Genomic DNA, 22870 nt, shown 5'->3' with positions numbered 1-22870 from the left:
GAATTTTAGCTCCTCCAAGGCAAGAGATTTTGCTCATTTATCTTCTGATTGCCAGGGCACGGAAAGATGACACATGGAAAGTTCTTGAGAAATGTTAAATAGATAAATAGGTGTTTCAACTGAAATTACATCCATTAAGATTCATTCAATAAGATTCATGTACCTAGTCAACCACTGCTGAGGACTACTTATTCTGTGAAATTTGGTGGCACAACTGGACTTAATAGGAGATTGGCAGATTAACTAAGTGGTGAAATTACCAACCCATGGGCCAAAGCACTAAAGGAAAAAAAAAAAATCAATCCTGGTCTTGTGGGTTGGGTAGATGTGATCTTAATTTGGTTTTAAAATATGAGTCTCGGAAGTTGCGAAAAGATGGCGGAGGAGTAGGGGACCCTATTTCAACTGGTCCCCGGAATTGAGCTGGATAACTACCAGACAACTCTGAGCACCCGCGAAACCAGCCTGAGATGTAAGAAGATCTGGAATATCGCAGGCGTTTGGTTTTGAGTTACGAAGCGGAGAGCCGTGATTCTGCGGGCAGATATCGGAGGATAAATAGCGGCGGGAGGGTGCCTGGACGTGGTGATCCTACACCGCCAGTGAGAGACAGCCTCGTGCGCTGCGGACGGGGCACAGACTCGCAGACCAGTAGCGTTGGGAAAGGACTTTAGGGCAGCCCCCAGGGTGGAGGACCAGACCGGCAGAGTCCCGCGCACGTGAACCGCAGCCCCCTGGACAGAAACCGGACTGATGGTCGCGCGCACAGGAACTGCAGCCTCCGAGAGGGAAACCTGGTGCGCTGGGGTCGCGCCGATGAACTGCAGTCCCCGGGGTGGAAACCCCAAGTGGCGGAGTCGCCCACGCGCTCAAACTGGGAGCGGCTGGTGGTTTTAGAAGCACAAAGGACAGAGACGTGGCCCGACCTGGAGGCAGGACTGGGGCTGCTGCAGAGGGGGCACAACCCAGGCCGCTACAGTTTACAGCAGCACGGACAGAAATGGAGACGGTGTGGCCTGGAGAGCGCACTGAAGAACAGACTGAGGTCTCTCTGCTCTGAGGCAGAGGGCTGGAAACGGTCTCTTCTGCTCTGACTCGCAGAAGAGACACGGAAAGCAGCCAGGGAAAGGCGCCAGAGAACAAAAGCCCCAAAACTGATTCCCACTGAGCCCATCCCCCACCACAGGGGCACAGGGCAACTCCGCCCAAACAGGGTTGCCTGAGTAACCGCGCGGCAGGCCCCTCCCACAGATGATAGGCTGGGAAAACAAGAGGCCAGCAACCCTAAGGTCCCAAGAAAACAGGTGCATCTTGCTTGGGTTCTGGTCAATAATTTGGACTCTATACATTCCCTCAAACACCCATCAACAGAATGACTAGGAGGAGGAGCCCCCAAAACAGAAAAGACTCAGAGATTATGACTTATGCTGCAGATTTACAAGTGGAAGCAGATATAACCAAGATGTCGGAGATGGAATTCAGGCTAGCAATTGTGAAGACAATGGCTAGAATGGAGAAATCAATTAATGGCAACATAGAGTCTCTAAGGGCAGAAATGAAAGCTGAATTGGCAGAACGTAAAAATGCTATCAATGAGATCCAATCCAATCTAGATAATCTAACAGCTAGGGTAACTGAGACAGAAGAGAGAATAAGCGATCTGGAAGACAGTATAATAGATAAAAAGGGAAAAGAGGAGGCCAGGGAAAAACAACTCAGAATCTATGAAAATAGAATCAGAGAAATAAGTGACACCATGAGGCGTTCCAATGTCAGAATCATTGGAATCCCGGAGGGAGTGGAGAGAGAGATAGAGGACTAGAAGATGTATTTGAGCAAATCATAACTGAGAACTTCCCTAATCTGGGGAATGAAACAAACATTCGAGTCCTAGAGGCAGAGAGGACCCCTCCTAAGATCAAGGAAAACAGGCCAACACCCCGGCATGTAATAGTAAAACTTGCAAATCTTAGAACCAAGGAAACCATCTTAAGGGCAGTTAGGGGGAAGAGATTCCTTACGTACAGAGGGAGGAACATCAGAATAACATCAGACCTATCCACAGAGACCTGGCAAGCCAGAAAGGCCTGGCAAGACATAGTCAGGGTACTAAATGAGAAGAACATGCAGCCAAGAATACTTTATCCGGCAAGGCTTTCATTTAGAATGGATGGAGAGATGCAGAGCTTCCATGACCGGCAGAAGTTGAAAGAATATGTGACCACTAAGCTGGCCCTGCAAGAAATATTAAGGGGGGGGTTTTATAAAAGGAGAAAGACCCCAAGAATGATCTACAACAGGGCGCCTGGGTGGCTCAGTTGGTTAAGCGACTGCCTTCGGCTCAGGTCATGATCCTGGAGTCCCGGGATTGGGTCCTGCATCGGGCTCCCTGCTCGGCAGGGAGTCTACTTCTCCCTCTGACTCTCCTCCCTCTCATGCTCTCTGTCTCTCATTCTCTCTCTCTCAAATAAATAAATAAAATCTTAAAAAAAAAAAAGAGTGATCTACAACAGAAATTTACAGGGACAATCTATAAAAACAACGTCTTCACAGGCAACATGATGACAATTAATTCATATCTTTCAATAATCACTCTCAACGTGAATGGCCTAAACGCTCCCATAAAACGGCACAGGATTGCAGATTGGATAAAAAGACAGGACCCATCCATATGCTGTCTACAAGAGACTCATTTTGAACCTAAAGATACATCCAGACTGAAAGTGAAGGGATGGAGATCCATCTTCCATGCCAGCGGACCTCAAAAGAAAGCTGGGGTAGCAATTCTTATATCAGAAAATTAGATTTTAAACTAAAGTCTGTAATAAGAGACACAGAAGGACACTATAGCATTCTTAAAGGGTCTATCCAACAAGAAGCTCTAACAATTGTAAATATCTATGCCCCCAACATGGGAGCAGCCATATACATAAGCCAACTGTTAACCAAAATAAAGAGTCATATTGATAACAATACGTTAATTGTAGGAGACTGCAATACTCCACTCTCAGCAATGGACAGATCATCTAAGCAGAAAATCAACAAGGAAACAAGAGCTTTGAATGATACATTGGACCAGATGGACCTCATAGATATTTACAGAACATTCCACCCTAAAACAACAGAATACTCATTCTTCTCGAGCGCACATGGAACTTTCTCCAGAATAGACCATATACTGGGTCACAAATCAGGTCTCAACCGATACCAAAAGATTGAGATTATTCCCTGCATATTCTCAGACCACAATGCTCTAAAACTGAACTCAATCACAAGAAAAAAATTGGCAGAAATTCAAACACTTGGAAGCCAAAGACCACTCTGCTCAAGAATGTTTGGTTCAACCAAGAAATCAAAGAAGAACTTAAACAATTCATGGAAATCAATGAGAACGAAAACACATCAGTCCAAAACCTATGGGATACTGCAAAGGCGGTCCTAAGGGGGAAATACATAGCCATCCAAGCCTCACTCAAAAAAAAAACAGAAAAATCCCCAATTCACCAACTAACTCTACACCTTAAAGAACTAGAGAAAAAGCAACAAACGACGCCCAAGCCACCCATTAGAAGAGAGATAATTAAAATTAGAGCAGAAATCAATGAATTAGAAACCAGAAACACAGTAGATCAGATCAACGAAACTAGAAGTTGGTTCTTTGAAAGAATTAATAAGATTGATAAACCACTGGCCAGACTTATCCAAAAGAAGAGAGAAAGGACCCAAATTAATAAAATTATGAATGAAAGGGGAGAGATCACGACTAACACCAAGGAAATAGAAACAATTATTAGAAATTATTATCAACAACTATATGCCAATAAACTGAGCAATCTGGATGAAATGGAGGCCTTCCTGGAAACCTATAATCTGCCAAGACTGAAACAGGAAGAAATTGACAATCTGAATAGACCAATAACCAGTAACGAGATTGAAGCAGTGATCAAAAACCTCCCAAAAAACAAGAGTCCAAGGCCTGATGGATTCCCAGGGGAATTCTACCAAACATTCAAAGAAGAAACAATACCTATTCTCCTGAAGCTCTTTCAAAAAATAGAAACAGAAGGAAAACTTCCAAACTCATTCTATGAGGCCAGCATTACCTTAATCCCCAAACCAGGCAAAGACCCCATCAAAAAGGAGAATTTCAGACCGATATCCCTGATGAATATGGATTCCAAAATCCTCAACAAAATCCTAGCTAATAGGATCCAACAATACATTAAAAGGATCATCCACCACGACCAAGTGGGATTTATCCCCGGGATGCAAGGGTGGTTCAACATTCACAAATCAATCAATGTGATAGAACACATTAATAAGAGGAGGGAGAAGAACCATATGGTCCTCTCAATTGATGCAGAAAAAGCATTTGACAAAATACAACATCCTTTCCTGATTAAAACTCTCCAGAGTATAGGGATAGAGGGAACATTCCTCAAGCTCATAAAATCCATCTATGAAAAACCCACAGCAAATATCATCCTCAATGGGGAAAAGCTGAGAGCCTTTCCCTTAAGATCAGGAACACGTCAAGGGTGCCCACTCTCGCCACTGCTGTTCAACATAGTACTAGAAGTCCTAGCAACAGCAATCAGACAACAAAAAGAAATAAAAGGTATTCAAATTGGCAAAGAAGAAGTCAAACTCTCTTTTCGCAGACGACATGATACTTTATGTGGAAAACCCAAAAGACTCCACCCCCAAATTACTAGAACTCATCCAGCAATCCAGTAATGTGGCAGGATACAAAATCAATGCACAGAAATCAGTTGCTTTCTTATACACTAACAACGCAACTGTTGAAAGAGGAATTAGAGAAATGATTCCACTTACAATAGCACCAAAAACCATAAGATAACTCAGAATAAACCTAACCAAAGAGGTAAAGGATCTATACTCTAGGAACTACAGAGCACTCATGAAAGAAATTGAAGAAGACACAAAAAGATGGAAAAATATTCCATGCTCATGGATCGGAAGAATAAACATTGTTAAAATGTCTATGCTACCCAGAGCAATCTATAACTTCAATGCCATCCCGATCAAAATTCCAATGACATTTTTCAAAGTGCTGGAACAAACAATCCTAAAATTTGTATGGAATCAGAAAAGACCCCGAATCGCCAAGGAGATGTTGAAAAAGAAAAACAAAGCTGGGGCATCACGTTGCCCGATTTCAAGCTATATTACAAAGTTGTGGTCACCAAGACAGCATGGTACTGGCACAGAAACAGACATACAGACCAATGGAACAGAATAGAGAACCCAGATATGGACCCTCAACTCTATGGTCAAATAATCTTTGACAGAGCAGGAAAAAACATGCAATGGAAAAAAGACAGTCTCTTCAATAAATGGTGCTGGGAAAATTGGACAGCCACATGCAGAAGAATGAAACTCGACCATTCTCTAACACCATACACAAAGATAAACTCAAAATGGATGAAAGACCTCAATGTGAGACAGGAATCCATCAAAATCCTAGAGGGGAACATAGGCAGTAACCTCTTTGACATCGGCCACAGCAACTTCTTTCAAGATACATCTCCAAAAGCTAGTGAAACAAAAGGGAAAATGAACTTTTGGGACTTCATCAAGATAAAAAGCTTCTGCACAGCCAAGGAAACAATCAACAAAACAAAGAGGCAACCCACAGAATGGGAGAAGATATTTGCAAATGACACTACAGATAAAGGGCTGGTATCCAAAATCTATAAAGAACTTCTCAAACTCAACACCCAAAAAACAAATAATCAAGTCAAAAAGTGGGCAGAAGAGACGAACAAACACTTCTCTGAAGAAGACATACAAATGGCTAACAGACACATGAAAAAATGTTCATCATCATTAGCCATCAGGGAAATCCAAATCAAAACCACACTGAGATACCACCTTACACCAGTTAGAATGGCCAAAATGGACAGGGAAAGAAACAACAAATGTTGGAGAGGTTGTGGAGAAAGGGAAACCCTCTTACACTGTTGGTGGGAATGCAAGTTGGTACAGCCACTTTGGAAAACAGTGTGGAGGTGCCTCAAAAATTTAAAAATAGAGCTACCCTATGACCCAGCAATTGCACTCCTGGGTATTTACCCCAAAGACACAGATGTAGTGAAAAGAAGGGCCATATGCACCCCAATGTTCATAGCAGCAATGTCCGCAATAGCCAAACTGTGGAAAGAGCCGAGATGCCCTTCAACAGATGAATGGATAAAGAAGATGTGGTCCATATATACAATGGAATATTACTCAGCCATCAGAAAGATGAATACCCAACTTTTACATCAACATGGATGGGACTGGAGGAGATTATGCTAAGCGAAATAAGTCAAGCAGAGAAAGTCAATTATCATATGGTTTCACTTATTTGTAGAACATAAGGAATAACATGGAGGACATTAGGAGAAGGAAGGGAAAAATGGGGGGCGGAATTGGAGGGAGAGATGAACCATGAGAGACTATGGACCTGAGAAACAAACAGGGTTCTAGAGGGGAGGGGGAGGGGGGATTGGTTAGCCCGGTGATGGGTATTAAGGAGGGCACGTACTGCATGGAGCACTGGGTGTTATACGAAAACAATGGATCGTGGATCACTACATCAAAAACTAATGATGTATTGTATGGTGACTAACATAATATAATAAAATTGAAAATTACAAAAAAAATAAATAAATAAATAAAATAAAATAAAATATGAGTCTCAAATCCTTGTTCTGTTTGTGGATAAATTTCCAAATTGCTCTGTGACATTTCCATTACTCCACAATACAAAATGAGTTGCTATAATTTGAGATTGTGATGGTGGAAACTTATTAAAACAGGGGGGAAATCATATGTGCAATAATGTGTCTGTGGTCTAAATAATCAAACCCCTCGAATAATAGTTGTACTATTGATCAGCCTACATCATTCATGCAACCCACGAAAATTTCTGAAAGCCTTATATTTGCAAAAAAAAAAAAAGAAAGAAAGCCTTGTATTTGCAAGGTGTTGTGGCAAGGTGTTTTCTGTCATGGCTGTAGGAAACAGGAGTCTTAGAAGGTCGAAAGAGGTCTTTGCCAGCCTGAGTCTTTTCTCTCTGAAGTGTATGTGATCACTCCCTTCTCAATGCCTCATGGTACTTTGCCTCACCTACTCTCCCAGTGTTGATGTTATTGCATTAGAGCTCATTGTGTATGTGTCTCTCCGTTGTTGAACTGTAAACTCCTTTAAGGCGGGCATTTAGGCAGTTACCACCCTCATGTGTATATGCTGAGCACCGGCGCAGATGCTGGTGTAGTCAACTGTGGAATGCTTGCAACCCGGACTTTGAATTTAAATTCAGGCAGTCTTCAACCTGCCCTCCCACTCTCTGTTGAGGTGTTTCATTCTTTAGGTGGGGCTGGTGAGTACAGTTGCTGAACATAAACAGAGGCAAGACCCCTGTGAATAACAGGGCCAGGTAAATCTCCTAGAGTTTTTTTTTTTTATATGATGGGTCATGCTTACATCCCACTGTAGCTGCTCTGGAATTATCAAGATTTCATATCTGCGGATGAACTGGGTTCCTTCAAGCAGGGCTTCCAGATTTAGGAAAGAAAAACACAGGATGCCTAGTTAATTTGGGATTTTAGATAAACAACAAATAATTTTATAGCATAAATACATCTCAAGTATTGCATTTGTGCACTTACATTTTATCTAGCAACCCTATCTTTAAGATGATGAGTAAATTGGAGGTAAAGAGGATTGGATGAGACATTTCTCAATAATTTTTTATTGGCCAGAACATTTATTTTCTTTGCCCCCAGATAGTAAATACCACTAGCACCGCCTGCCATTGTGATAATGAAAAAAAAAAATGCCACATTTATCCTGTTACCCACCATGCTCTGTTGCCATCTTGGTTTGAGAACCATAGGAAAGACATAGGAATAGGAATATATTCCATGAAACCAAGTGTCAGGAAATGCATGTGCCAGGATCCCACAGATAACTCAGTCACACAGACTCTCAAAAACAACTACATAATGTCCATTTCCTGGTTAATTTCTCATTTAGACCTCCCGACTAAATTCTTAAGGGCAGTCAGAGGCCTGACATGCTCCAGTCTGTGTATGTGACAATGAATTTTATTTTATTTTATTTTAAAGATTTTGTTTATTTATTTGGCAGAGAGAGATCGCAAGTAGGCAGACAGGCAGGCAGGCAGAGGGAGAGGGAGAAGCAGGCTCCGAGGACCCTGGGATCATGACCTGAGCTGAAGGCAGACGCTTCACCGACTGAGCCACCCAGGTGCCCCAACAATGAATTTTAACACCTGAGGAAAGATCCAACAATCATCCCAGATTTCTTAATAGTTTGACATATAAAGAGAAAATTAAAAGTTACCAAATCCTAAAGATCAAATATAAATATGATAATAATTATATCTCTAACTTGTATGACACTTTAAATTTATTCAAAGCATTTGTCCATTATCTCATGTGTCCATTTGCATGGTATTTATTAGTGATGAGAGAATGGAATGTCTGCTCCAAATCTATTGTTACAGCCAATTTACAACTTTTGATATCATCAATTTGAAACCACAAATGGGAAGACATTCAGTCTCTTTATTCCTTTTCCGAAGTCTGTCAGTTCATCTATCAGTTGTGAGGTTTCTCTTACGTCTTTTTTTATAGCTAGCCCTAGATTTTGTATCAATGTCACAGGAGTATTTTCTTTTTGAGCTACTTAGTTGATTATGTTAACTTAAGGTAGGAGTCTTAAATAGAATGAAATCAAAAGTCAATGAAAGAATTTGTGATGAACTGTCTTCCTTTCAAAAACGGTCGGCCTCTTTATGACAATGTCTGGCAAATAGCAGAAACTTGTTGAGTTCTGAATGAATGAATCAAGGAATGAGTCCAGGTGCAAATGAACTTCAAATGAAAGTCTGCTTTTGTCCTAACTTAATTTACTCCAAATCTTGCCAGCCTAATGAAGACTGCCGTTTAAAAGGGTCACACGCTAAAATCACAACTTCAGAGGCTCGAGCCACCCAGAAACTGTTTAATGCAGCTCCATGCAAAGGAAAGCACTTTTTCAGTCATCTGAGACAAAGACATCTATGTCAGTATGCAACAAAATGCCACAATCATCCAGTAATTAACCATCAAGGCTTACTCTGGGGAAGTGCATTCTTTCCTCTAAAATACGCTTTCTAATGCAAAGTCCATTTGCTTTCGTCTGGTCATCAGTGAACAAAATATGGAGCCCTTTGGTGCCTAATACAGTGGCTGGCACTCAATAAATGTTCAACAGCTCCTCGTTCCCTGCGCAAAATACAGGGTGGAAAACTCACTCTTTTTAGAACAGATCATCAGTGTAATAGTTTGGGACTTGTTTTAAATTGCCATCTTCTGTTAACGCAAGTTTGTCTTTAAATTCTTAAGGTTCCCACATAGAAAGAAGACAGGTCTGATTTGCCCAAATCCCGAGTTCTCCCTGCTATGTGCCAAATGACTGGATGAGTAATAGGAATTATCCTCTTTTTTAATTCCATGTATTTATTCATGCGGTAAGTATTTTCCACGGGCAGCACTAGGCGAAAGTTACATGTTATTTCATCGTATTTAATCTTCACAAGTACCCTCTGATGTTGGCATTATTATTATCTTAATGCTGCATATGAAGAAATTGAGGTTAAGATAGTTTAAGCAACATGCCTAACATCCTGTCGCATGCCTACATCACACAGCTGTAGTGAAACAAAGACTCAAAATGAATCTGCATGGATCCAAAGGCCATAATTTTTTATCTCCACCTCCATAAATGTTTAAAAAATGAGGAGTTTTCAGAGAAACAAAATTACTTTACTGAGGAAGATCCCAAGGACCAGCTGGTATTGTCTCTTAAGAAAGCATAGGGTCTTGGGCGCCTGGGTGGCTCAGTCATTAAGCGTCTGCCTTCGGCCCAGGTCATGATCCCAGGGCCCTGGGATCGAGCCCCACATCGGGCTCCCTGCTCGGCCAGGAGCCTGCTTCTCCCTCTCCCACTCCCCCTGCTTGTGTTCCCTCTCTCGCTGTGTCTCTCTGTGTCAAATAAATAAATCTTTAAAAAAAAAAAAAAGAAAGCATAGGGTCTTTAAGCACCAGCGACAGGAACCTGTGCCTCTTCAGATCTCAGGTGAATTCTATAGAGGCGTTGTTCGTAGAAAAGACACACACACAGATTCTAGCCTCCTAAACCCCTTCTTCCCATGTGCTGCAGGGCATGCTTTTTTGCACGTAACTATTTTAAATGGCCACATTTGTGCCACAGTATTATTAAATGCTGTGTCAAAACACCTATACATATATTTAAGGAGTGATTTTCCCAGAAATACATTTTTTTATTTTTTTTTAAAGATTTTATTTAATCATCAGAGAGAGACAGCACACAGCAGGGGGAGAAACAGACTCCCTGCTGAGCAGGGAGCGGACGTGGGGCTCGATCCCAGGACCTGGAGATCATGACCTGAGCCGAAGGCAGACGCTTAACCATCTGAGCCACCCAGGAGCCCCCCCCCCCGCAAGAAATACATTTTTAATCATGCAATATGGTATTAGAGAAAGAGAAAGTTGGGGAGAGGGTGGGGAAATGCTTTCAGAATTCCTATATAGCAAGCACAATAAAGACACAGCTGGGCAAGGTGAACCAATAAAAAACAGGAGAAAAATAGTAACCAGAGATAGTGAAGCTACTTGAGCCTCGTAGAATTTCTCTACCTTAGGGGGACACATCCAAATACACAACACATAAAAACACATACTACAAGACAAAAATTGAAGAACTTCGTCAATATCGCAATGCTACCAGAGCTTTCAGGAAAAAAGGGATGTGAGGAAGCAAATGTTAAGGAGAAACAGCAAGTACAGAAATGGCTCCACTGAGGGGCCGATGTGCAGTTCTTCACAATATCTAATAGGACCGGATGACTGAGGACAACAGAAGAAATAATGGCATGGGGGATGATATGTCCTAAAACAATTTTCTTTTTTTGTTGTTGAGTGAAATGTCCCCCCCAGCAGCCACAGAGAGAAAAACAACAGTCTTGGACTAATGTGACTGTGTAAATGTGTAGTCTCATGAGAAATCTTTAGTCCAGACAGAATATGGAAGGCAAGATGAAATAAGTATATGATCGAAAATTAGTGGACCCACCAACCCAAAATTACAAACAGTAGTTAAAGGATTCATGACAGGGTGCCCAGGTGGCTCAGTCGGTTAATTGTCCAACTCTTGATTTCGGCTCAGGTCATGATCTTAGGGCCGTGAGATCAAGCCCCTCATCGGGCTCCACACTCATCAGGGAGTCTACTGGAGATCCTCTCTCTCTCTCTCTCAACCGCTGTCTCTCTCTCTGCTCCTCCCCCCCGCTCATGCTCACTTGTACTCTCTCTAAAAAAATAAATTTTTAAAAAAAAATTTTTTAAAAAGGATTAATGATAATTTTATCTGAATTGTCCTAGATCTCAGTCTGGAGTCAGCAATGCTCACAGTAGAATTCAATCAAACAGTAGCCATTTAAGGAGCATTTTCAAGGTGCTGGAAACTTTATATACATCATCTCAACTAGCCTCACTTTTCAGGTGAGGTCACTGATGCTCAGAAAGTGATGCACACCAAACCACGCCAGTAGTAAAAGACAAAGCCAGGTTGGAGCTCAGGTCTCAGACCCCAAGCCCCTGCCTGACCCTTTTCCCTGAAAAGCAGGCCAATGGGCAGTGCCCTGAAACGAGATGGCATTTTAGCAGTTACACCACTTTTTACCCTAATTTCCAAGTCAATGCCAACCTAGACATGGCTTAGTGTTTGGAGTCTTCAGCCCCTCAAAGTACGAAGCCCCACACATTCTCAATCACCCTTCCCCTGTCTATTCCCTACCTCCTGAACATAACCTACGTACCAGAAATAACAGTGAGTTTCTGAGGAAAGCCTGGGAGGACGTAGTCTCTTCAATGCTGCATTTCAGTAGAAACTGCCCAGCAGAGGGGTCGTGTGACTCCCAGCTGACCAGCGAGTCTCTGCAGCAAGCTCTGCACATGGAGCACACTTGAATAGCACCTGCCTGATGGTAAGCTTCTCCCCAGCACAGAAGCTACGGGAATGCCAAGGCTGTGCATTGCTATCAGTAGTAATAATCAGTGCTGCCTACGGTTTGCTTCAAACGGTCTGAGGCTCTTTGACTGTGGCATCTCACTTAATTTTCATGCCAAGCCAGGGATGGTAGTATTACGTCTTGCAGATGAGGAAGTGGAAGTTCTGTTTACCAATCAAAGTATGAATTAGCATCCAAACGTGTTTGCTCCATGGTACAACCTCCCAACCTCTCCAATGTCACGAGAACCAGGAGAACTTCCTCCTTGCATCTCTCCCAGCAAAGAGAGATCTTCTGAATGAACCACCTATTTCCCACGGATGAAGAACATGGCCAACGTGGACCTGGACACAGCCTGGGTCTCCTGGGGGGTTACCTGTAGCATCACCCAAAGGGCGTTTGTGATGGTCACAGAGGGAGAGAATGGTGTGGACACCATTCCATTACGTGTGCAAAAAGGGGTCTAGAACTAGAAGTACTTGCCACAGCCTCACATCAACCTGAAAATGATCACTTTTGTACAAGATGGGGAAGGGAAACAGCACATCATGCTGGACTTAGCATTATAAAGGAAGCATACAGAGGGCGTGAGAACCCTCTTCCTCTGCTTCCTTTGCCTTCCGTGTCAACGAAGCCTCGGTAATTATTTGTGACTTACGTTCCTGGAAATGTGTGAACTGACAAATCCATTTCTTTCCCTTTAGCTACGGGATGATGTAGACATGAGATGAGGATAGGGATGGGAGGGTGCCCTGGCTTTGACTTTGGAGTCAGCCGACCCGAGGCCCAATGGCTCACCAGCTGGGGCTCACTGGACCAAGCTTCCATTTTCAGAAAAGGCACTTTTCAGCTCCCACAGTCTTCAACTACTGATCTGCCAACAAAAAGGGAATTATCTGTCTCGGGTCTCTTCCCCACTCGAGATTCCGTGTCACGCAGGTAGAAAGCTACCTCTTGGAACTGCCCACTTCTCCAGCTGCTGAAGAAACACCTTCCCAATGCTTCCACCAGGCAGGGATGCACAGCTCAATTTCATGGCCCACTAACCTTATCCACCTGGCACCTCTCAACACCAACCTCACCCCCCCATCTCCCAGGAAGACATCAGTAGTCTCCATCTGGTCATCATATCCCACCTGGGGAGGGAGTTCTCTTTCCCCACCCCACCACCACCACCATCAGGAGAGGAAAGGGGCTTGGGGACTGGAGTGATGATTAATACGGAGGAGTTTTATGAAAAAGAAGCTGTATGCTATCTCCAAAAGCATAATTATTTCCTGAATTATTATGTCGCTGGTTCCCCCTTCTAGCTTAAAGTATATCAGACCATATCCTAGAGCTTCTTTGAAATCACCAGCAGAGCGCTGTGGATTATGTTCTTCCCACCTTAGAAAGTCTAGCGATCTAGGTCAAGGAATTGTTTTGCTACCATTCTGTCTGGTGTTATAAACTTTTCCCCAAATGTCCATCATTCATTCAATCATTCATTCAACAAATATTTATTGAGCACCTATTGTGTACAAGTTCCTGTATCAGTCTGAGAATCCAGCAATAAATAATAGGACGCTCGTGTTCACACAGAGATGACATTCTAATAGGATGGTGACAGACACCAAATAAATAAGCCAACACATATTATAGGATTTACTGTAGCTTAGAGATAAGATATCTTAGAGCCAGACGGACCCTGTAAACACAGAGATGGGGAGAGAAAAGGAAAAAAAAAATTTTTTTTTTTTCTAGTAAGGGCTAAATAAACCCCATCTGGCATATTTCTTGGTACCTAAGATAAATGTAATTTGGGGAAATTCTTTACATATAGAAATGTAATAACCACGTCTTGTTTTCTTTCTCAGAAAGCCAGGGTTGTCAGCTCCCCAGGAGGTCTCGGGGAAGAGCCGTAGGCTCCCGCCCCGCACCAGCAGGTGCTTTCACAGCCTGGCACACACTGCCTGGACGGCGAATGGGTTAAGGTGTCAGCGCCAGAGCTCGGAGCGCTGCATAAACAGTGTGCGTCAGGCGTTCTAAGCGTGCTTCCTCCTCCTTGTCTCCCCGTCCTGGGCTGTCAATCACCTGTCACTTGCCCGCACATCAGCAGCATCGTGCACATCACCAGGCTGTCAGCAAAGAAGCTGATGAGCCTCGGCTCCAAACTGTCAATCATCTTTGTTTCTCTTCTCTGCTCAGGAAATATTTTGGCTCACAGAAACAAAGAAACCTGGACAACAATGGCTTATAGTCAGGCATTTACTCCTGTGCATGGGTATAAGTAAGATCTTAAACAGGTACTGATCACGCCTTACCCTCAAATGGTGTTGGGGTTGGGGGGGGGTGGGCAGAGGGAAGATCGAGACCCTATTGCATCAGTACAGGCTTTAAAACTAATTCTAGTTCCCTGAGCAGACCCTGATGGATTCACAAACCAAAAACAAAACAAAACAAAACAAAAAAGCAGAAACAAAACAAAACAAAGAAACCCACAGGAACACAAAACAATGGTAACTTGAAGTTATCTGAGCTTACGCCTCAAAAGAAAATGAGAAGGCTCAGAGGATGGATGACTGCATGGTTTGAAATTATTCACCATTGATCAGGCAGGCTTTTGGGGAGAGAGTAATTATTGGATTGCAGAGTTCATTTATCTCCCGGGACTTCTGAAACAGCGGCTTCTGTACCCGACTCTCCTACTCTCCAGGGCATGAGGCTGCTTGGGGGCACCCACCCACAGGAAAGCATGTTCACTCTTCAGGACCCCCATGAGCTGGGCTTGCCAGCGCTTATGACAGGAATCATTATGTTGAATGCAAAGACCCTCTAAAACAGCCCACTGTCTGGCATAACCAGCAGCCCCTCTCACCCAAAATACTTATTAGAAATGTCCCGCTCCCTTAAAAGCCCACAACAAATAAATCTAAAGAGATGCTCCTGGCAACGAGTTCCAGTTGGACATCAAGTTTAAGTTGTCCTGCTCTCCCCAGTTTGCCACTTGGGCAAAATCACCATGCATTCATTAGCATAATTAATCAGCTCGTCATACAATACAGCGTGCTGTATTGTACATACAATAGATCCAAATACTACTAAGTTGTCCAAAGCCCTCTAAAGTTAAAACAAACAAACAAACAAACAAAAAACTCTAGTGGCTTTGAAATACATTTAGCAACAATCAGATCTTTTAATCATGTTTATCATGAGCCTTATTATCTATCAGTTGCCCAATACTCTGGATTGATGGTTCATACACTCGGTGGTTGGTTCCATCATCATCTCTGTGTTTGTGACATTTGGGATGTTTTACCTTCTGACGGATCCTTTCATACGTGCAATGCTGATTTCTGAAAACACATCTCTTTCTGATCTAACCAGACATTAATTGCTGATGTTTCTATGCCTCTTAGTCTTATAGCACAACTAGCAAATCTGATCTCTGACAAGTTGGCTGAACCTAATCAGGACAGATCAGCTGCTGCCCAAGGTGCCAGGGGCAGTAATTTGAGGATCTTTACAGAGTTATCACTCGCTGGAAAGACAAGGAACTATAATTCTGTCAACCCTAATCCAAAACTGTATGTTCAAAGCAGCAGTGGCCTCTCCCCTGCCCCCAAGAAAAGCTAGCACTTGTCAAATAAATACCTGAGATAATTGATAAGACGAAATTAGGAGGCTGTGGCTGATACAGTAACTATGAGAATTTCTTTTTTTTTTTTTTAAGGAAACTTCAGAAGCAGAACATTGGGCATGAAATGTCAGCTGTAAAGGATAAAGGAGGGTCACAGGGAAGAGGTGGATGGAAACCCCGTAATCCAGCTCCCACTTATCATTGGGTGACTTAGTTCATATTTGCCTCACTCGCTAAACAGACAGGTGCCCAAACATTCTCAGCCTTGAAGGAAAGCTCTCTCAGCCAACCCAGGCTGCCACCCGGTGACAAAGCCTTGATGGGAAGCAAGAACCTCGTCAGCAGAGGAGGTGTTATTGTTGGGCTGTCAGCCCTGTGCTATTCTCTGAAGACCCCTGTGGTTTTCTTACAGGCGCAAAAAGAAGGGATATTAGAAAAATAAACTTCTTTCTTACTGTAGCGCTTTGGTCCATCTTCCAAACAAAATGAAAGAGTTAATGTGGCATCGTCTTCAAAAAACTCGGTGGCAAACGCGTCCCACCAGAGGTTGTCGCTATCCTGCAAAGAGAGAGATCATTTATTTAACAGGCAAGAACAGAAACTACCTCAGAGCAGGAAAGGGAAAGGAAAAAGAAAGACAAACCCAGTTTCCACTTGCTTGTTACTCAGCATATGTGTGTGGGTGTCCTAGAAGGCAGGTGGGCGAGCGTGTGGTCACTCCTCAAATTAATTGCCTCAAATGGGGACCGAATTCCAATTCAATAAATGAGTGAATGCAAACTGAATGAAAATTAATTCTCCAGGACATATTTGGGGAGATTTAATAAATGTACTTTGGAACACAATGTGACATTCGTTAACAAAAAAGGTTTACATTTCACGTAAAATACATTCAACTTCTTTTTGGTCTCTCTTTCTCTTTGCTCTTTTAAGAATTTGATTTTACCACCATACCACAACAAGTTGAAGGAGAGTACATTTTTAAAAGATAATCGATTCAAAAAGGGGTGTGTGTGACTTGTAGCCCCACCTTACGCAAATGTCCTATGAGAAATGGGTATTGCCACATGGGTTACACAGACAGATGATACGCAGTGGTCCACGCTTGCCCAAACCCCCATCACATGCATACGGATTGTTCTTGAGGACTGTTTTAGGATTATAGGCAATCTTGTTGCCTTGTTGTTCACATGATTATTAAAAGTAAAGCAGTTCAGCAGAATGCAAACTATCCATGTGAACTCTGTTTGTTTTGGGTTGAGCTTTTCTTGTTCATCCAGAAAACACTTTGAAACCGGCCCAGTTTAAGGCAGTTAAAATCATTGTTAATCATTGGGGGGGGGGGGGTCCTATAAGAGCGAATCAGGAAGGTTACACCGAGCGTCATATTCTAAAAGGGGGCATCATACCTGGCTTCGTGCTCTGCATCTTGCCCCATGTACCCCCAAATTCTTAAGCACAATCTTTTCCCAGAGAATCTTTGGTCAGTGCCAGACTTTAGGAGGAGATGTTCTGCAGCTGCCTGTCAGACGAGGGAGGGGCAGCTCCCCACTCAGTGGCCCCCACTGCCGTGGCCCTGGTGGAAATACTGCAAGCCTCTCTTCTTCCCATTAAGTTGCTCTGCTTATGACAACATTAAGTTGTTGTCACTGGCAGGCATCAGGAATGAGCCTTCAGTCCTGGCAAGAAGAATTAAAGGGCCACCGAAGATTGATGCTGTCTGTTCTCATTTCAGAAAAGCAACAGCTCAGGCAAATGAATTTTTTGGTCTTTTTTTTTTTTTTTCTGGCTTCCTTCCAATCACTACACCAAAAGCCAACACTTTTCTTGGTAAAACACAGTAAATATAAAAGCACCCAGGGGTGATTCATGACTCCACATACAAACTACCTCTCCTTTTTTTTCCCCCAAAACAAATACTTATTGAGCATTTATTACGTGCAGGTCCTCAGAGCATACAGCTGGTTGAGAGACTGGTCCCTACCCTCAAAGGGCTCAAACCCATGAGTAGGAGAGAGCCAAGTGAGCAACTAACAGGAGCCTCCCTCCAGACCCGAGACCACAGCACGAAGCCTGGGTGTTGTGGAAGCTGTCAGAGTTTCTAGAAAAATCAGTGGGCTTGGAAATGGAAGAAGCAGCTGGGGAAAAAAAACCCACTTAGGAGCCTGGGTACACTGGTTTATTTTATTTCAAATTGCTAGACAGATGGAAAAAGAATAATAATGGTTAACATTTATTGAGTGCTCACCACATGCCAAGCATTATTCTAAGTGCTTTATGTGTATCTTCCCTCTTACTCCTTATTACCACCCTGTTTCTTGTTTGTTTGTTGTTGGTTTTGGGTGGTTTTTTTGTGTGTGTTTTTTTGTCCTTACTCTCCTGTAAATTTAATTTTCTTGTGAGCAGGGGTTCTGTTTTGCATCCTGCGCTATCTCCCAGTTCCCTGAATGGTGTCGAGCCCATGGTATGACTCAGTAGAAGTTGTTCAGTGAATGAATGAAGCCTCTCCCGTTATGTATTATCCCAACTTTACAACCTCAGAAACCAAAGCACAGGTGGGAAATGGAACTTGCCAAGTACACTCAGCCGATAAATTGTCAGGCTGGGATTTCAACTCCGACCCTGTGACCTCCGAGCCCCAGCCTCTGCCTGACTCATTTCTCTGGCAGTCTTTGCCAAGGCAGAGGTTAGGACTTAGAAAGAAGGGAGGGAGTGTGAAAAGGGAATGTTTTGTCTCAGATTGATCTCTTTGTCCAGCTCCTTGCTTCCCGGTACCGCCCTGCTGCCAGGACTCACACCCAGGAGGATGCTCACCATCCTGCCTCACACCGTGCAGTACCCCATGTGGTATGACGTCAGCAGCAGAACTCACACCTATGGGCAACCCTCAGACCCAGGCTTCATCCCAACACTCCCTCTTCTCAGCGATGTGAGCACGGACAATTTATTTTACCTTCCTGAGCCTGTTTCTTTACTTGCAAGTTGAGGAAAATAATAGGAACATAACAGTAATAATTTTATTGCAGAGTACATGTGACAACAACAACCATAATAATAATTATCTTGCAGAATTTGATGTGAGGAGTAAATAAATTCGTGGGTCTAAAGTTCCCAGAAGAATGCCCAGGACACAGTGAAGATCAATAAAATGCCCCTTCCCTGCCTCTACCTACCATCTTTAGCATCATTTTTAAGGGAGGAGGCGTTGCATGTTCTAAAGAACCGCCACCAAAAATGCACTTTCCAAAGGAGCCTGTTGATAAATCAAGCACGTTTCTTCTCATTCCAACTACTTGTAACGCATTTGCCTGGCAACAGCAACTGTCTGCAACAGAGTGAAAACTCAGAACAGAGGTGTATGGACTCTCTTTTGCCCTAATGATTACTCAAAGGCCCGTGACTAGATCAGATCCCGCTCCTGCATTTGCCTGTCATCTAACTCTGGGTTTCTGGCATTCCTGCTAGGAAATGGAGCAGTGAAAGGCAAAAGCCCAGGGAGAACCCAGGCTGATCCGAAAGCCCTGGGAGCAAAAGAAGGACTCAGGCTGAAGTGAAGGGTAAAAAGTGCCAAGGAGCAGCCACATGGGGTCCACACCACCTAGACACGCCAGGACCAGCGGGAGCTGAGAAAGGCACAATGATCCGAGAAGGGGACATGCTCTTCAATTCAACCAACTGCAATGGAACATAAGATGAGTCAGTGTCTCAGGAAATGTCAGGACAGGTGTGGTAGGAGAAGGTTACATCAGGTAGCTCTACGCACAAAAAAAAATCACGGGCGCCTGGGTGGCTCAGTCGGTTAAGCGACTGCCTTCGGCTCAGGTCATGATCCTGGAGTCCCGGGATCGAGTCCCGCATCGGGCTCCCTGCTCGGCAGGGAGTCTGCTTCTCCCTCTGACCCTCCCCCCTCTCATGTGCTCTCTCTCATTCTCTCTCTCTCAAATAAATAAAATCTTTAAAAAAAAAAATCACTTGGCTTTGGTTAGAAGAACATTTCAAAACTAAAAATGAAAAATGTAATTATTCCAGATGCAGAATAGTTACAAAATATATTTATATTTTGGGTTGGCTCATTGAATGAATGAATGAATGAAATTCTTTAGTGTACCATCACAGACCCACCTCAAGAAACTCACTCTACAAAGTTTTCAAGAGATCTTGATTGTTGCGACCCTTCTTTGTCTCTTGGCTGATATTTCTAAAATGGCACACCAATTTTTTGATGCATTTTTAAATTATAATTGTCAACTGTCCCCTGACACACACATATATAAAGCTTTTGAATTAGTCTTTAGTTATGAGAGGACAGGTGTTTATGGTAGGAAAGGGAATAAAAGGAGTAAAGCTTTGACAAAAATTGTTAAATGTCAAGTACAGGCCAGTCTTGTGTTGACCGTGTGTGAAAGAAGCAGATGATGGAAGGAACACACGTGTTGGGGGGCCCTGGGTTAAGAGTAGTACCCAGAACTCAGTACTTTCTAAGGGCTTTACATGCGTTGTACACTCATATATTCACAACTGTCCAAAGTGCTACCAAGGGGCAGAGCAAGCAAACTTATAGAGAATTGTTATCTTTAACCTCTATGTCACACTGACTTCAACATGTGAATCCTGCCTCTTATTAGCTGGAGGACCTTAGTCAAGTCACCTGATTTCTTTGCATCTGTTTGCTCATGTATCAAGTAGGAATAATAATTTCAGTGCACTCTGAGGACTAAAAAGTAACCACCTAGCACATAGCAGCTGTTCAATAAATGGCAGCCATTAGTATTCATTATTGTTTCATTTGACTCTTAAAATTGTTATAGAGAATCCGAATTTCAGAAATCTTTACTCAGTGAAGATCAGACAGCTAGAAAATGGCAAATCTAAAGTTCACTTACAAGTCTGCCTAACTCTAGTACAGTTTTTCAAATTGATTTTATTTTTTAGAGCAGTTTTAGGTTCATAGCAAAATTATGAGAGAGGACACAGATTTCTGTTCTATCCCCTGCCCCCGCACACACACAGCCTCCCACATTATCAATATCCCCCATCAGAGTGGTCCCTTTGTTGCAACTGATGAACCTACCAGTCTATGATTTTCTGCAAATAATTCTGCTTACAAAGTGATTTTTCACCTTAGGTTGAAGATGAAGGTGGTTCACAATGTAGACGAAGTGGCCAGCATTGCCTAGAGGAAATTCTGCCAGAGCAGATCTCTGACTCCGGCATTTTCAGATTTAATTCCCTTTCTCCCAGCTTCACGTGCTTGCCCTGAAAATCAACTTCCTCTTTATATACGTCTTCCTTCCATTTTGCTGCCTACTCGAGTTCCTGGGATCAGTTAGGCAATTTGGTGGAAGACATTTGCATAATAATGAGGCTAGGTGTCCAGGCTGGCTGAAATGCAGCTACAAAGGCTTCTGTGGAACCAAAGAAACCTCTGGCAGAGATCGGACAGTCCTGAGAGGTAGAAGCTCAGTTCTTAGCTCACAGCCGCCACACGAGCTGTGGGCAAGGATAATAGATCAGCTCCTCCATCATTCAACTTCAGTCATCTAGAATGATATGAGCCTTGCAAAGGCCACGGGTGCTCTGCTTGGCCACATGGGAGGAAGAGCAAGGGGCCAAGGGAATATAAAGAAAAATGGACTGCTCAACGTTCTGCAGTTGTATCTACAGGCTAGCTCTCCCGCCTCTTGGCTGTAAACCTCGCGCCTCCATCTTTGGAGAAATGGAAGAACCACAAAATTCCCCATTCTCCTTGCAAAGCAGGCAACGTATAGCCAAGGTTAGCAAGTCGACCTGAAGGAGGCTGCGTGAGTAAAGTTGCCAAGCAGTTTGGGGGCAAGGATTCCAAAGAGAAGCTCACTAAGTCTGAAGTCTGAAGGGGATGAGGCTCAATCCCCTCAAATCAAACTAACTTGGAGATTAGCCAAGGAGTGCCTCGAGACGGACAAGTAGGTCAAGATCAACATTTTGGGACTTCCACATAATGGTGATGGTAAATGACATCCAAAAGAAACCAAGGGCCCGAGGTCTTATTCCTAGATGTGTGGGATGGGCGTGCAAGTCAGTTACTAGCAGTTATAATACATATGACATTTGGTGTATCTATGGTAAAGACATTCCATCCAGGATAAAGCCATTCTTGCCACACTGAAAAGGGCCCAGCATAGTCAGTTTTCCTGTGTAGCCAAGGGATCTCGGGCAACTTATCTTTCTGAACCAAGGGTTCCTGGTTAATCTTCACCTCCCTCCCTGTCTTTGCATATGTTGTTCTTTTGGCCTCAAATGTGCAGCACATGCCAAGTCCCAGTCTTTTCACTCCTTTTTCACTGTCTCCTGTGCTAGGAAACCTTGAAAACTCTACCCCCGTGAGCACGTGAATCAAATTATAATTGAATCACTGCCTTATAATCCTATAGTAACCTGGGAGATACTTAAGGGAGAGACGAGGCGTCAGGCATGGCTCCATCCCCAACAGAGCTCCCACCTATAGATTACCCAGTAAAGGAGTAGAAAAATGGAATGAGCCAATGGAGAGGCATTACCCACACAGAGTCCTCCTCTGGTGTCGTAGGAGTCCTGAGAGTCTAAACTCAGTGGCCAGGGAACCAGGATGGTGTTCAAGCTAAGCCCTCTCTGTCTCACTTTCCGTGAGCAGATGCGCTACCCCGCCACTTGAGAAGTTCACATGGAGACGGAAATTTTCAAAATGATCTCACGCCTGCATTGCCATTCTATTGCATCACCTTTTGGGTATTTTTCTTGTCCTTTTCAGCAAAACGTTGGTTAAATGAATACACTTCACTGACCGTAACTTAAGTAAGTGAGGTTTTACTTTATTAATTTTTTAAAATAGAGAGTAGAAGATAATGTGAAGACCCATGGGCCCATTATCCAGAATTAACAATTATGAAAACGGTATCTTATTTTCCTTTTTTGAAGGAATTAAAAATTATAAATAAAAATAAATGTTCTGGGTCCCCATATCTTGCTTTGGATTTTTCCTCCCCTCCCCCAGGCTCCCATAAACAACTGTCTCATGGAATTCATTCGGCATTTCTTACCCCATCTTTTATATTTATACACACATAGGACTCCACTCATAGATGGTCTTATTTTATGTTTTTAATATTTTATCTAAATGATATCATACA

At 43.1% G+C, this 22870-nt stretch overlaps 1 protein-coding gene across 6 annotated transcripts in view; it reads right to left on the bottom strand.

Annotated features, from left to right (window-relative positions):
* LDB2 (LIM domain binding 2) overlaps positions 1 to 22870 on the bottom strand; it is a 387692-nt gene that overhangs the window by 227934 nt on the left and 136888 nt on the right. For all 6 annotated transcript variants that reach the window (XM_044912769.1, XM_021679386.2, XM_044912771.1 and 3 more), the window contains exon 2: positions 16181 to 16283. In XM_044912769.1, the coding sequence (XP_044768704.1) occupies positions 16181 to 16283 (103 nt within the window). The remainder of the gene's footprint in view (positions 1 to 16180; positions 16284 to 22870) is intronic.

The sequence above is a fragment of the Neomonachus schauinslandi genome, chromosome 2 (genome assembly GCF_002201575.2).
Source record: "Neomonachus schauinslandi chromosome 2, ASM220157v2, whole genome shotgun sequence".
Taxonomy (NCBI): Eukaryota; Metazoa; Chordata; class Mammalia; order Carnivora; family Phocidae; genus Neomonachus; species Neomonachus schauinslandi.
The sequence above is the reverse complement of the archived record's forward strand: the minus strand, read 5'-3'. Positions and strand labels throughout refer to the sequence as shown.